Here is a 16,581-nt window from a genome sequence, read left to right as displayed (position 1 = left end):
TGAGCTAAAAGGTTTCCCTGAGGAAAGTTTTGTTTGTGGTCTCTCCTTGCTTATAATAATGGCTGCTGAAATGTTGTCTCTGTCTATCACGATGACTACTCACCTAATTTCACTCAGTGTCCTTAGTTAGAGGTGGTAAAGAGTCTGATTTCCTTCCATACCTAAGGTGTAAAAGCAGATGTAATCTAGGTGAAGAGGAGGAAGGCAAAGCAGAGCTAACCTCCATGTTTTGTTGTGTCTTGATTGAATTCAGCAGGAGTTCAATCACTGCAAAAACAAAGGCAGGCAGAACTGCTGATAGTTTTGGCAGGTGATGGAAGTATAATAATAGAGCACAAAACTGCTTTTTGTGGGTTACCTTAAGTAATGGAATGGCAATGAGGATTTCCTTATAGACTGGAATTGTGGAGTGTCAGCAAACCAAAGAGAAACCTGCACTTTTATTAATATGTTTATTTAATTTGTTTTTCCCAAAACGAAGTTAGACTCCTTGTAGGTGAACTAAGTGGTAATTCATTAGCTTTAACACTAGTTTCTGGATCAAAGAAGGTAACAGGTTCATCTAGCATGTAGTAAAAAATAACCTTATTTAGCACTTTTTGTCGCTAGATTTCTGAATAGTTTTGCAAAACACCTCTCCAGCTAGCTCCTTTTCCACTTGGTACCAATTTTTGTCCAAACCCAGACCCAGAGGTGCAAGGGAAAAGAGGGAGTTTAGCTGCTTGTGCCCTGTATAATTTTCCACACAGCATTAGTGGCTCAGATCCTAGAAAACATGCAGTAAACCAGACAGATATCCCGTTGCATTTCTAAATATTCAACACACAGCTCTGAACAACAGGTATCTCCAATGACAAACTAAATTCTATCCTAGTGACAAAACATGGATTTGAATCCCATATCTTTAAGGAACGAATTGAATGGTTTAAAAATGTGCTCAGATACGGACCTCTTTCTTTTCACAAAGAAAGAGTTAAACACTTTCTTTTATTCCCCGAAGGCTGCCTGGTCCCACTCAGAGGTGCCATGTTTTATTTAAAACATACTCTCTCTCAGTAACCACTTGTTCTAATTGGCAAGGCAAGGCTGGGTCCCCAAAGCACACAGCTCGTTACATTCAGTTTGGATTACAAAAAACACGATGAAACAAACTGCATCGAAATGTACAAATTAACGGCTCAGGAGTGCACGACACGGACGTGGAATTAGATTGTAATATGGAACAAACACCACAGGGAGGCTAGGGAACAAATCACCAGTGTCTCTATAAGCTACACAAGGTTTCCAAATGAGCAAATACACAAAACAGAGCACAGGCTTTTCCATAACTCACCCAAATTGCTAAATATGAATAGCAGAGATTCCTTCCCCCCACCTTATGCACACATGTAAAAGAGAATGGAGTTACAAACAAGAAGGCTTAATGAATTAAACCTGCGGGTCGCACTGTCTAAATATGTAACTCGTCTTTGCTTTCATGCTGACAATGTGCAAACATCAATGCAATTAAGTCACACTTCTAAACATTTTTTAAATCACCTGAGAACCAGAACACAAGGGACTAAATTAGAGTTGGTGTTTCAGCAGGCAGCATGGAGAGGATAATGAGCTAGAAGTTAGATGAACAATATATTTATGAAATAGGAGGAAATGGACTCTTCACTACAAACAACAAAATGTACAAGACAAAATAAAAGAACAGCTCTTTGTACAAAAATTAAACAAAAACAAAAGGCAAAAAGGGTGCTCCGCTCTGCAGTCAAAGTTAGTGGAATTAGCCAGCCCTTGAGATAACAATAGGCATGGAAAATACCAAGCAATAAAATTATTCAGGTACAAAAACGTATTAAAAATTAAAAACAGACATTGCAGTCTTTTCAGGCAGCCAGCACCTAGCAGAGGTCACACTTCTAGTTAACTGTAAAGTGCGATTTGTAATGGTTTACATTAATGAGCCTCAAACTACCAGGCTGTCAAAGTCGCAACAGCTAAAAATCATTCCAATCATCTTTTGTGATCTTAGTTCCACGTCTCCTTAAATAGGAATTATGAAAACATTGAAGCAATACTGGATCTCAAGTGTAATGGAACTCATCATGGCCTCTTAAACTGGTAGCTTTGTTGTTCCCCTAACAAAAGGGCTCACATACCTCGCATGACAGCATTAACATATCTAGATTCCTGTCACAAAGAGGTTTAATATCTTCATGAGAAGACATTAACCCCATTCAGTACAGGCTAAATCTACTGGCCAGTAGGAAACTCTCTTTAGTGCATTGAAGGCTTACCCATCAATTGCTACAAAATTTAAAAGTTCCCATTGTAAGAGTGCTGTATTTCTAGCCTTTATGTTTGTGAAGAGACACTTTTTAATGTGACTAGATGAAATGCCATCTTCCTGATGCTGGGGACATCCAGATAGGAAGATATGAATTGTCCTGGGCCCATGCACAGCTTGAGTGCCAGGCTTCATAAAGAATCCTCCTTCCTCCCATCAATTATAGTGCAGCAGTAGATCCACTCTGTGGCCATGGCCTCCCACAATGTTTATACACCCCTTACTACTTTGTTTGGGGAAGAAAGGGGTGGCATGAGGGAGAGGGGAGAAAGGAGAGAGAAGATAACTTGCAGATCAGCCCAGTGGCTGAGCCACCAGCCAGGCTCCCAAAATCTTTGTTGCATATTTGTATACAGGGAGCCCTCATTAAGCAGGGCTCTTGGCATGCAGGGAGTACACAACCCCTAATTCCCACCTCACACCAGTACTACACTAATTCTGCTACCAGGGTGTAGAACCCCGTAGTAATATTTCTGCGTCATGGCTATAGAGAAGACGGCAGGACCCACCTTTGAAAGAGATGTAAATTATATTCACCTCATTGAGTAACCCAAAATATTATATTCACCCCTCAAAAACTGCTGTATACTACCCTTCTGCCCATCCTATACCCTGCACATATTGATTTCTAGCTACATGTAGGGGGAAATCTTCTACAGCATAATTTGTCACAGGTTGCCTCATCAACCACAGCTAAATTAAATTAGGAATGCAACTATACTTGGATGAACTGGTTTCCTACACATAAGTATTTCTCCTCCAAAACATTAGGACTTTATCTTTTGTCTTGTTTGCTTATGATTCACTAATCAAGTCGCATTTAGAAGAGTAGTAAATGCTTCCCACATGACTACAAATATTAGCCCGTTTTAATGAACCAGGCAATGCTATCACCTGGGTCGTCACACTTTGCAGAGGCTTCAGTCTTGCTAATGGCGCAAAATGATAAGGGCCAGCTAGCAAGGTAAAAGGTATTGAGGGTAGACAATGCAAATTAAGAGTGTCAATAAACCAAATCCCAATCAAATCCTTTATTTAGCTTCCATTTAATTCTTTTTCACAATCATGATTCTCCTCCTTAGTAAGGTTTGATATATGCTTGGATTCTCTGAGTGTTTACAAGTTCTGTGGCATTCTTCTCTCTCTTCCCATTAAAAATACAAACCTTTAACCTGCAACCGGGGAGGGCTGTATAGAAGACCAAATGAAGATATGCTGAATGCTAAATAAATATCTATGATGCTTCAGGACCCTGTAGATGGGTATTTCCAGGCTACCTTAGCTCGAGTTACCATGGTGAGCGGTGTGATTGGCTACACAATTTTCAAAAGAATGCTTATCAGTTTGAATGTGTAATACAAAATGGACTGGAACACAAAAATACTGCCAGTCTCTCAAATGCTAGTCAAGTGAATTTGCTTTAACAATCTTGCAGTAAACATTCTGTATGCTAGAAACACTAAGACAGACATGAATACAATGGGAACCCACCACTATCAAAGATCCAGTCTAATGGAGCAATAAAAAAGGAGATGCCAGCTTATATTAGAGACTAACACAGACACCATACTGCAGCCCTCCTAAAAAAAGGTGCTGCGTACAGACACAATGCTGCTTTTACGCTGTAGATATTTCTTGCTGCTCTTTCAACATCAGAGCACTAAAACATGAGGCTGCACATCAGTAGAGAGGGTAAGCACCTAGTCAACGCAAACACACTGGATTTTTTGATATTTCATTTAGAAACAGAAGTTTCCTTCAGGGGCAAAGGGAGGAACAAAGTACATAAATGGTTTGCCATTTATTGTGCAATACTATATAGCACAGATTACAGGATATGAAACAGCAGTCTGAAAATGCTTGTATTTTTGTTGGAATTGTTTCCCACACAGCAAGCCAAAAGACTGATAGAAGATCTGCTCTGCAGTTTACTGATTCCAAAAAGCGACTTGGAAATGCACCCCCAAAGAGTGTTTCTCGGGTCATCCCTGTGGTCGCTTTACATTGCCATGAAGGAACCCAACCTTGATTCCAGTCTCTTGCAGCCTAGAACAAGCAGGGTGGAGCTACCATTGTAAATCCAGGAAAATCATTCAGGGAGACAGATGAAAGGATAATTTCTGGTTTTGCTGAAGAGTAATTCTTTCTGTCATTTAATGAGTTTCTAAACAAGTCATGTCTAGTTCTTAAAAATCTACTACAGCAGTGGGCCTCCTCAATGGGAGTGGCAGGGTTAAAAGTGTATAGAAATTAATTTAATAATTCTGCACAATCTGGGATGCAGAAGAATTCTGGGGAATAAAGATTTGCCACTGAAATGGCTTTTATAGTTTTCTAGATCTACATTAAAAGATGAAAACCAAGGCAGAACATTGGTATGTTGTATATATGAACCCACCTTAGAGAAAGCAGTGCCATTTTTTTATCCCTCTTTCCTTGTTATATGCGTCCCTCAAATTGAAGGGAAAATAAAAATCAATATTGTGTTCAAGTAACAAAACTTTATAGTCTGACATATAGCCACTGCATACGTATTGATACATATTGCCAGTTTGGTGGTCAGCAATAATGATTTTGGACTAGATGACCTCCTGAGGTCCCTTCCAACCCTGATATTCTATGATTTCTACTCTATTGTAGATTTTGGTCATAATTAAACAGGATTTTATTTGTCAAGATGGTAGCACAAGAACACACGCACACACAATTTCAAGCAACAAATGACAGTGAACCAGCAATCAAGACATTCAGTCTTTTCTGACAATTTTAGAGAACTCACCACATGTACATAATATGTTGCATGCACAGCTCAGAGAAAGAAGTATATTCTTGAATCGAATTATGCTGATATAGTGGTTCAGGTAAATGTGGAAATCTTGTAGCATGGTTTAAATCAGAAGTTAGAGATGGAAGATAGCTTGGGTCTAGTTCCCTCATACATACCTTCAATTATAGCCTCAGTGAGAAGCACTATGAAGCCCCTCAAGAGTTTTGTTAGAAATATTTTATCCCGCTGATGTTCTTAAATTATTCTGTTTTACTTCCAGAGGTCTCTGTGCATCTCCCCACCATACAATCTTGTACTATGGCACTTACCTTTAGTTTCATGTATTAGCCTTTGGGCAAGCTGCAACCATTGCCTGCATTCCTTTTCCTTTCCTGTCTGCTCCATAATAACTACCTTCCACTAGTCTGAGAGCAAATGGACTAAAGGTGAAACATATTTATATAATGATTTAAGGAAAGAGTACACATAAATATTTGGTGTTAGTGAGAGGTCTATTTGTTTTGCACTAGTGCCCAGAGTCTCAGGATTTAGACTTTGTTATGCCAGGTGCTATACAAATATATAGGAAAACAGTCCCTGCCTGAAAGACCCTACAATTTAAGAGTGGGTTTGCTCAGCATCGGCCTAACCCTGCTCCCACTGAAGTCTTCAGTAAGAGTCCCACAGACTTCAGTGGAAGCAGAGTTAGGCCAATGCTAGATGCTTTTGAAAATCCCACAGTCTCTAGTAATTCAGGCACTGAGCACTAACAGTTTGCCAAATTGACAGGACAGGTTGTAGTAATGGTATAGAATGTGGTGTCGATGAAGTACCTAGTCTACCTATCCATCTGCATTTTCTCACTTAGCATTCTACATTCCAATTTGAAAAAGTATGACAATATAGCATTTCATAAGAACATAAGAATGGCCATACTGGGTCAGACCAAAGGTCCATCCAGCCCGGTATCCTGTCTACTGACAGTGGCCAATGCCAGGTACCCCAGAGGGAGTGAACCTAACAGGTAATGATCAAGTGATCTCTCTCCTGCCATCCATCTCCACCCTCTGACAAACAGAGGCTAGGGACACCATTCCTCACCCATCCTGGCTAATAGCCATTAATGGACTTAACCGCCATGAATTTAATCAGTTCCCTTTTAAACCCTGTTATAGTCCTAGCCTTCACAACCTCCTCAGGCAAGGAGTTCCACAGGTTAACTGTGTGCTGAGTGAAGAAGAACTTCCTTTTATTTGTTTTAAACCTGCTGCCCATTAATTTCATTTGGTGGCCCCTAGTTCTTATATTATGGGAACAAGTAAATAACTTTTCCTTATTCACTTTCTCCACACCAATCATGATTTTATATACCTCTACCATATCCCCCCCTTAGTCTCCTCTTTTCCAAACTGAAAAGTCCTAGCTTCTTTAATATCTTCTCATATGGGACCCGTTCCAAACCCCTAATCATTTTAGTTGCCCTTTTCTGAAACTTTTCTAATGCCAATATATCTTTTTTGAGATTAGGGGACCACATCTGTACGCAGTATTCAGGATGTGGGCGTACCATGGATTTATATAAGGGCAATAAGATATTCTCTTATCCTCTATCCCTTTTTTAACGTTTCCTAACATCCCATTTGCTTTTTTGACTGCTGCTGCACACTGCGTGGACGTCTTCAGAGAACTCTCCACGATGACTCCAAGATCTTTCTCCTGATTAGTTGTAGCTAAATTAGCCCCCATCATATTGTATGTATAGTTGGGGGTATTTTTTCCAATGTGCATTACTTTACATTTATCCACATTCAATTTCATTTGCCATTTTGTTGCCCAATCACTTAGTTTTGTGAGATCTTTTTTAAGTTCTTCACAGTCTGCTTTGGTCTTTACTATCTTGAGCAGTTTAGTATTATCTGCAAACTTTGCCACCTCACTGTTTCCCCTTTCTCCAGATCATTTATGAATAAGTTAAATAGTACTGGTCCTAGGACTGACCCTTGGGGAACACCACTAGTTACCCCTCCCATTCTGAAAATTTACCATTTATTCTTACCTTTTGTTCCCTGTCTTTTAACCTGTTCTCAGTCCATGGAAAAGATTTTCCCTCTTATCCCATGACAACTTAATTTACGTAAGAACCTTTGGTGAGGGACCTAGTCAAAAGCTTTCTGGAAATCTAAGTACACTATGTCCATTGGATCCCCCTTGTCCACATATTTGTTGACCCCCCTCAAAGAACTCTAATAGATTAGTAAGACACGATCTCCCTTTACAGAAACCATGTTGACTTTTGCGCAACAATTTGTGTTCTTCTAGGTGTCTGACAATTTTATTCTTTGCTATTGTTTCAACTAATTTGCCCAGTACTAACGTTAGACTTACCAGTCTGTAACTGCCAGGATCACCTCTAGAGCCCTTCTTAAATATTGGCGTTACATTAGCTATCTTCCAGTCATTGGGTACAGTAGCTGATTTAAAGGACAGGTTACAAACCGTAGTTAATAGTTCCGCAATTTCACATTTGAGTTCTTTCAGAACTCTTGGGTGAATGCCATCTGGTCCCGGTGACCTGTTACTGTTAAGTTTCTCAATTAATTCCAAAACCTCCTTTAGTTTCTAGTTTGGATATGTGAGATGTCTAAAGTTATTATAGGTTAGCAATCTACAGTTAATTCATCTGTGACAATTCAACATCAAGGTTTCACCCTACAGTACCTCTACTGGAGACAGTGGGGTATAGATAGCTTTTAGGCACCATTACAAAATGAAGACCAGCACACTATAAAGTACTTTGCTGACCCAGGATTAATGTTAAGAGTCTCTGTTGAAAGCATTTTAACATTTCAGGATCTGTGATTTTTACTAATTCTTAACTAAGAGAGGTTTGATTTTTCTCAAAAAAAATTACTTGTTAATTTCAAACTCTTCTCTCCAGAGTTTCATAAACCTTTTTGTGCAAGTTAAGAACTAAGAATTAAACCAGAAATGCTAGGTCTGTGGTCATGTTGAATAGTCCTGTGAACTTTCAAGCCTTTCGAGGTTAGTACTTCAATTTCTACCAGAAAGGGTTTATCTTCACACTTGTCTATAAAGTGCCTAGCATACTGCTCAGAAATTCCTGGCTCCTAGCCCATGATCATGCTACTTTTCCTTTTTGACCGACCACAGGTTAAACAAACAAGTTGCCAGATCACCCCATATGTTCATCCCCATAGTCATTTAGCCGTTGTTAGTATTTGGCCAAACAAGAATTAAAGAACAGCTCCTGGGCATTGCCCTTTGCTCTGACCAGATCTGTGCCAATTTAATCCCATTTCTTATCACAACTGAAGACTAATTATGTAATACCCATGAATGTTTCAGGGAAAGAAAGATCATATCAGATCATGATTATATATTCAGGAACTTGTATATAATTTGGCAAGATTGAAATTATGGCAAAAAAGGTAAAGGAAGGCAGGAAGACACTGTTTCTGTAATTTATACTGCAATGCAAACCCAGCAATTATGTTTTGTTTCCTCAGTAGCCTGTTGCCCTCCTCACCTGATATATATAAAATTCTACCTTCTACCAGAGTGGAATTTTTTTTCCCCTCAGAGAAAGGGGACAGAAGAGACCCGCCCTCCATTTTTTGTTTTAATTCAGTTACTTAACCGCCTAGTTACTAACCTTTTTCATTGTGTGGATTTCTTTTTTCTAAAATGAAAGAGAAAGGAAACAAGGGTCAAGATAAGTAATAACACTCACAAATTCTCCCCCTCATGCAAAACTGCTACAACACATTAGTTTATAGCTTGCCACCTTATCACAAAAATGTAAGAGGAAGAATCCTTGGCATTTTTGGGGGGTCTAAATTATGGTTTTTGATTTTGATGGTTTTCTTGATAACTATTGTGGTTCAATTTACAGGAGCAGAGTACAAGTCTTTGCCTTCCTATTTTAATGGTCTGGTTGAAATCCAACAACATTACATTAAAAAAATCCACAGAAAATCAGTCACTCGCTTTTTTAAAAAAAAAAAAAAAGAAGAGGGAAAGTATTAGAGGAAAGTGTGCTAGTTATCACCTGTTAATGAATACTAGAAGACTCCTGCCATATGAAGATTACCAACAAGACATAATTGGGACCTAAGACAGCAAAAGCAAGTTTGGCACTCTTAGAATATCAGTTCTCTCCCTGTCAGTAATAACTAGTGGCAATCTGATCACTGATCCCAGACTGTCAAGGTCTAATGGATTCTGTAGCTTTAAACTCACATAATACAGTGTATTTTAGAAAAGAGACTAAAATGGCTCTAAGGGATCCTTGACATTTTAAAGTTTTTACATATAGGTTTGAACAATATCACTCACAGTGTGAGTAAGCCTTTGCATATGCAGGGTACTTACTCGGAGGGGAAGGGCTTTTCAAACAAGACTTGCACAACAGGAAGAAAATACATCTTAAACTTGTTTTCTTCTGAAGAAAAATCAATACAAATCAAAGTTTAAAGAAGCTCCACTCCATGTTGAGCTGCTGTTTGTACAGCCTGGATTGTTCGGTTAACTCCAAGATATGCAAAATTGTCAGTTTATAGCTAACTATTAAATATACAGGTTGTTTGTAGAGTTGCTGCAGCTGTGTTGGTCCCAGGATACGAGAGAGACAAGGTAGGTGAGGCAATATCTTTTATTGGATCAACTTTTATTGGTGGCAGGTACAAGCTTTTGAGCTATACAGAGTTCTTCTGCAGGACTGGGGAAGGAAGCAGAGTATCACTTCCCCAGATCTGAGGAACAGCTCTTTGTAGCTCAAAAGCCTGTACCTTCCACCAAGAGAAGTCGGCCCAATAAAAGATATTACCTCACCTCCCTTTCCTCTCAAATATAAAAGTGTATATTTGATACTTAAACATACTTGTATGTCTAATACTTACTTGGAATCTGAAATCTGCATGTTTTTCAGTACTCATGTACATCGAAGTTTGTGGTACTTTATTCCTTTATGAAATTAGTATGGTGAACTTGTATATTATCTATGATCCACCAAGCAAGGGTCTTCCTAGACTTTAAAGAGAAATTCCAAAAGGAATCTGGCGGGTAGTTTATGCACTCTTAGCTCAAATTTATAAAAACAAACCAACAAACATGGATTTATGCATTTAAAATGAATAACCTAAAAAAGTTCTAATGGGTCATTACATTTTAGTTTTAGGGCTCAGCCAAGAATCTAAACCATAATAAGATTGAGTTTTTTTGCCTCAGCTTTTAATATTTACTTCTAGCCCTTGAAGGAGATTCTTTTAAGACATGGAACAATGGAAGAGCTTTAATTATGGTAAAGTGGCATTAGTATAATGAATGGCAATAGAATGATTTCAAAATCGAGAAAGTTAATGCAAGAGGGTGCAAGCTACAAGAGACTGACAAAAGGTTGATAACAGTTCGCAGCATTCCCCAAGTTTGCAACAGGATGCAGAGCTTAGGGTTGAGCCTGTTGGTCAACAACCAATGATTTAATGTACAAGTTGGATATTAAATACACATGGGCCGCAGGACTGATTTCCATGGCTGCCACTCTTCCTTTTATAGTTTCATCTATGCAAGAGTTTGGTGTTTAGTAGGAGAGTAAAAATGTGACCGACTGAATTCAAAATGCCAAACCAGACTGATATATTTGGAAAGCTATGTGAAATTTACACGAGTTGCACTAAGACTGGAGCTCTACAGGTCAAGGGCATCCCAGACTTCTGTTATCTTCACTGGGTGAAGGCTTGATGGGCATGTTTATACTAGAGGCTCTTGCTTTAAATATTGGGGATTGTTTCAACAAACCTGAGCAAATAAAATGAAGAACCAAAGTGAGGAGAATCTGATTTCACACACACTGAAAAAACTGAACCCCATGCATAAACCCCAAAAGAGATGGCAACAATGTGATTTAGATAGTCGAAGAAAAACACAAAACCTTTTAGTGCACTTACCAGCAAAGCATTTGGAACAGAGATTCATAGTCTTGCTGGACCTAGGGCAAGGGGAAAAAAAAAAAAAAAAAAAAAAAAGAGTAGAGCTAAAAATTCATTATTATAATTCTAAGCAATACATCAGGAGTTTTCAGAAGGAAAACAACGGTAGGAGGGGACAAAAATTTAAATGGCTAGGCACCTATACAAGTCATCAGTGGCAACGGGCTGGCAGAACTGAAGGCGGGGCAGAGGGTGGGAAAGAATCTCATTTGACAATCTTTCTTCAACTTGGGAAAGAGCTTTCAAAGCATGGCTTCCAAACATTTATCCTAGCATTCATAAATAACCTGTAGGATAACAGGTATGATAGACATGAAAAGCTGAATTATTCCACTTGAATGTGACAGCTCCCTGCAGCAGCAACAGGTTTTCAGGACTGGCAATCTCCCTTTGTAACATTTCAGGACATATGTTGACATGTTTTCTTCTACACAAACTACGCAGGATTTGATTTGTCCAATATTCCTGATTTGGTTCAGACCAAACGCCATAAAAGGCACATTTTGGGGTTACATGAGAAAGCACTTTAACACCATTCTGAGCAGGGTTGAAGTACATGCTGGTAAGCAAGGTTATAGCAAAACTGCCCATGCTAGACCAGTTCCGAAAATAGAGGAACTCACTTTTCATGGGCTGTCTACCTGGAAAGTCTCACTAGCACTAAATTATCTATGTTTCTAAAGGTAAAGACAGATGTGGGAACAAAAACAATGGAGCCTACCAAAATAATTACATTTCTAGTTTAAAATCAAACAAAGCTGGAATTTTGAAAAAGAACCCACAACTTGCATAGTTTATGTATGTTATAAAAATCTAGGCACTCAATGGAGACCACTGTAGTGTCAAATGGCAAGTATTTCTATAAGTGTCTTTTCAGACCAATTACTTCTCAGATTAAGTATTTTCCTGATGGAATTATAGAAACATTCTAAGTGTTTTGCAAATAGGGCATTTTAAACTATTTTCCTGTAACATAGAGAAAATCCAGATATGATTACTCATATCTTTGTGCCAGGCATTTCAGGACATTAAGATGCTTTTGACTTTCTGCAAAGGTGAAAGTTGGTTTATAATTGACTAAAAATCCCAATAGAATACAGGTTACTGCAGGTATGAGTCAAACATACTTGTCAGCTATAGCAGGAGATGCACAGACACACACACTAATTTTAAATATGAGTGGTATGTGCGAAGGAGAAACATTAAATCCTAGGGGCGGAAAAAAAGCAGAGCCGCTCTATCCAACCATACAAATACATCATCTGGTTGATATAGACCCAGATATTGAATATGTGCATTGTCATTCTACACAGATTATCTACCTTCAGAAAGACTGCAATTAAAAACAGCAGGTGAGCCCACACCTACAGCATTAGCATACTGAAGTCCCGTACTCACTGATTGTGAGTTATACCTGATGATCACTTTAGATAAGCTATTACCAGCAGGACAGTGGGGTGGGAGGAGGTATTGGTTCATATTCTCTGTGTATATATAAAGTCTGCTGCAGTTTCCACGATATGCATCTGATGAAGTGAGCTGTAGCTCACGAAAGCTTATGCTCTAATAAATTGGTTAGTCTCTAAGGTGCCCCAAGTACTCCTTTTCTTTTTGCGAATACAGACTAACACGTCTGTTACTCTGAAACATTCTAGACTGACTCAATATGCCAGGCAGGAGCGTCTCTGCAAAACCACCAAACCCCAAATGGCAGTCAAGAGAAAACAAGGCAGCGTAGGGGTGGTTCATACTGATCACTTCAGAGCTGGCAATGAGAAAGAAGGCTTTCAGAGGCATAACCAACCTGCCTCACCTGCTAATTATCAATCCAAAGTCTACTCTTCATAGGATTTTTTTTTTAAGAAAAAGCATGGAGAGGGAAGGAAATATATTGCAATGTTAACGAAAAAAAAGGACACACTTTCACAGCACAGGAGCTGGATGTTCTGAACAAGTGGTGCTATGAAACAGTCCCCACATATTCATCTTACTGGCTGAATAACTTCAGGTCACTGTACAGAATCTTTCAGTTTCTCGTTCACATAAGAAGGAAAGATCACAGTGGTCAAACTACACTGAAGAAAGGAGATGTGCTACTACATATTTGGCACATCCTTTTTTTTAAGCCCACAAAAAAATAAAAGAATAGAGAACAAGTCAAGCAGGTTGTACATTCTGGATCCAGTCTCCATTACTAAATTTCAGTTCAGTGCTATGCAGCAAGGCAACTGAAAAAACAAAGCAGAAAGAACCAGAATCAGCGGGATAGCAAAGAGATTTAGAATCAAAGCAACACTCTAGAAATTGAAGTTGCATTCAGCCAGAAGATCAGAGGAATGAAACTGCCAATGCAAGAAATAAAAGATAAAGCAAAATCCTAAAAAGGCCTGTTTATTTTGGATACATTAACACAAGCTGATGAGAAACTTAACAATTTTCTTACAAAGCTGTATCCTGCATAGTACTCACTGCAAAAACAGATCATCCTACCAAAATCCACCAGACTCTGACTCCAGTCAATCCATCATTTTTCTTTAAAATAACATGGAAGATCTTCGGATGGGGGGGCAATAGTGTTTAAAACCCAATTCAACAAAGCACTTAAGTTCCACTGAATTCACACTTAGGCCTGATCTACACTAAAAAGTTAGGTCGACCCAACTCCATTGCTCCGGAGTGTGAAAAATCCACACCCCCAAGCAACATAGTTAAGCTGACCTAACCCCAAGTGTAGACAGTGCTATGTTGACAGAAGAATTCTTCTGCTGACCTAGCTACTGCCTCTCAGGGAGGTGGATAACCTAGGCCAACAGGAGAATCCCTCCTAGGGCGGCCCTGGTGCCTGGTTTTCGATCAGCAAGTCTGGTCGAAAAGGAGACCTGACAGTATCCGGTCAGATCTACTGACATGACACCCAAAGTCTGGTTACTGCGGGCGGGGGAGGCCGGGAGGTGCTAGGTCATCACCCACGCCAGCCCCTACCTCAGCTGGAGCAACATCCTACCTGTGTCGGGAGGCTGCAGCTCCCAGCCCCAGCCCTGCAGGGAAGTCCCTCCTGACCTTGGCGAGAGTGGGGAGGGTGGAAGGGGAAAAGCAGCAAGCGACAAGGAAGTGGGGGGGAAGACGAGTGGATGTGGGCAGGGCCTCAGGGGGACGAGACAGGTTAGGGGAGGTTCTGGTACTCCTGCTGGAGTGTCCAGCTTTTAAATATTACCAAGATGGCAACCCTAATCCACCCCAATGATGTAGGTAGTGTCTAAACTGTAGCATTTAAGTGTAGACAAGCCTTTCGTCACAAAAGGTCACTTCAGAATTCAGTGTACTTAAGTACGTTGTTAATGCTTTGCTGAATCTGGGTCTTAACTAGGGAAATGGACACCACTACCAGCCTGTGGATAACAGTGGCAAATGGGGAAGGGATGGGAGGGCGGGCATTTATAACACGGGGCCAATCCTGTTGCTCCTGAAGTCAACAGAAGTCTAGCCACCCACTCCACTGGAAGCAGGACCGAGCTCACAACAAAACAACTAAATAGAAAGCAGTGCTTTCTTTTGGTTAGAGCACAGGAGTGGAAGTCAGAAGAACAGAGTAATCTTGAGTCAGACAACAGTTCAACTAAGGCCACAGCATAGATGTCACAGAATCAATATTTTGAAAGCAAAATACATAGCTGTGGGTTTTTTTAAATTTTAGTGGTGTGTAACAAAAAACCTCTACTAAATGCTACACATTGGTATACCTGGATACCCCAGTACTAAACATGTATATGTATACCAGTTACACATAGTTATACCCACTTCCAGCAAGATCAGGTATGTAATGCCACAGAAGTCTCATACTGTTTCTATGCAGTGCAATATGAAGTTATGATTTTTAACAAAGTAAAACTGACTAAAGGTTTCCATTGTATATTTCACTGTAAATTATTAATAGCTAACCCATCTCCCCAAAACACTGGAAGATAAGGCTGAAACTGAAAAATTCTTAATATATCTCCAGAAAAAGCAAGCCACTACTGTTCATAAAGTTCAGCTGAATTATTTTTGTAAAGGTGAGGTAGGTACCATGGTTCTAGAACTCCAAGTCAATACAGAAATGGGGAATCTCATGCAGGATAGATTAAAAAAAATCAAGGATTTCTTAATTTTATTTAAATTATACTATGGTTTTTCTTTTTACAAATAAACCTGTTTAAAATTAAATCTGAATTGAGTACAAAATATGTTAAGGACTAAGCTTATTATAATCTCTTAAAACATTTAAATAAAAAAAAAAACGTTGAATCCATAAGCCTCTATCAGAAACTTTGAGTTAAAGACTGCTTGTATATATAAAGAATGGGGGGGAGGGGGGAGAGAACCTGAGGTCAGGTCTACACTACAGCGGGGATAGACGGTCTGAGATCGATCCACTGGCGGTCGATTTAGCGGGTCTAGTAAAGACCTGCCAAATTGACTGTAGATCATTCTCCAGTTGACTCCTATACTCTACCCTCAATGATAAGAGTAAGATAAGTCAACTGGAGATTTTCTCCCGTCAACCCGCAGAGGTGTAGACCCTGCAGTAACTTGACCTAAGATATGTCGACTCCAGGTATGTGAATAACATAGCTGGAGTTGCATAGCGTAGGTCGACTTACTGAGGTAGCGTAGACATAGCCTGACTTTTGAAGTCAAGCTTTATAAATATGGCACAATAGGTCATGTACGTTAGAGGACTGATCCTGTAGGGGAATCTGGGACTGTGCGTTTAATTGCTGGTAGGTTTCTAACCTCATATTGGCATCACAAGAGTCAATCTCACACTTAGTGATAGTTAATGGAGAATTGCATACTTGTGTCTGTTAAACAATGGATTTCTATAGATAAATTATTTACAAGGGTAGGTTGTAAATTAAGTTAGTATTCAGATATCCACAAATATGAATAAATCAAATCAAACTAATGGTATTGGCTTAAAGAGACTATGAAGTTAAAAGGTTTCCGAGTAGCAGCCGTGTTAGTCTGTATTAGCAAAAAGAAAAGGAGTACTTGTAGCACGTTAGAGACTAACATATTTATTTGAGCATAAGCTTTCGTGAGCTACAGCTCAAATAAAGCTTATGCTCAAATAAACTGGTTAGTCTCTAAGGTGCCACAAGTACTCCTTTTCTTCTTGTGAAGTTAAAACCAATTGGAAGGTACAGTGTCAGAAAAGAAACCATTTAACTGATGTAAAGTTACCCTGTGGATTCAGGAACTATAAAGTGAAACAAGCTACCCAGGTCAAGTGGCATGACATAGAAAATTAGAGGCAGAGGATACTTCAAGGCAGCTGGAAAATCCCCAAGGACAGAGAATGATCAGATGTAACATTTCTGTGGGTCTCACTGGCTAAAGGAAAGTTCAGGTAGTAGAGAACACAATATTCCTTTAAACAGATAGAGGAGAAAGTACCAGCAGCAACACAGGGACTTTGATAGAGGAAG

General features: G+C 39.4%; 1 protein-coding gene across 4 annotated transcripts in view; it reads right to left on the bottom strand.

Annotated features, from left to right (window-relative positions):
• ZFAND3 (zinc finger AN1-type containing 3) overlaps window positions 1–16,581 on the bottom strand; it is a 243,365-nt gene that overhangs the window by 173,601 nt on the left and 53,183 nt on the right. For all 4 annotated transcript variants that reach the window (XR_012158193.1, XM_073338549.1, XM_073338547.1 and 1 more), the window contains exons 2-3: window positions 11,072–11,112; window positions 8,779–8,805 (exon numbers count right to left, since the gene is read on the bottom strand). Coding sequence is in view for 3 of the 4 variants with exons in the window: in XM_073338549.1 (XP_073194650.1) it covers window positions 8,779–8,805; window positions 11,072–11,112 (68 nt within the window). In the remaining variant the exon portion in view is untranslated. The remainder of the gene's footprint in view (window positions 1–8,778; window positions 8,806–11,071; window positions 11,113–16,581) is intronic.

Source organism: Lepidochelys kempii, chromosome 3, assembly GCF_965140265.1.
Source record: "Lepidochelys kempii isolate rLepKem1 chromosome 3, rLepKem1.hap2, whole genome shotgun sequence".
NCBI lineage: Eukaryota > Metazoa > Chordata > Testudines > Cheloniidae > Lepidochelys > Lepidochelys kempii.
Note: the sequence above shows the minus strand (reverse complement) of the source record. Positions and strands in the feature narration are given on the sequence as shown.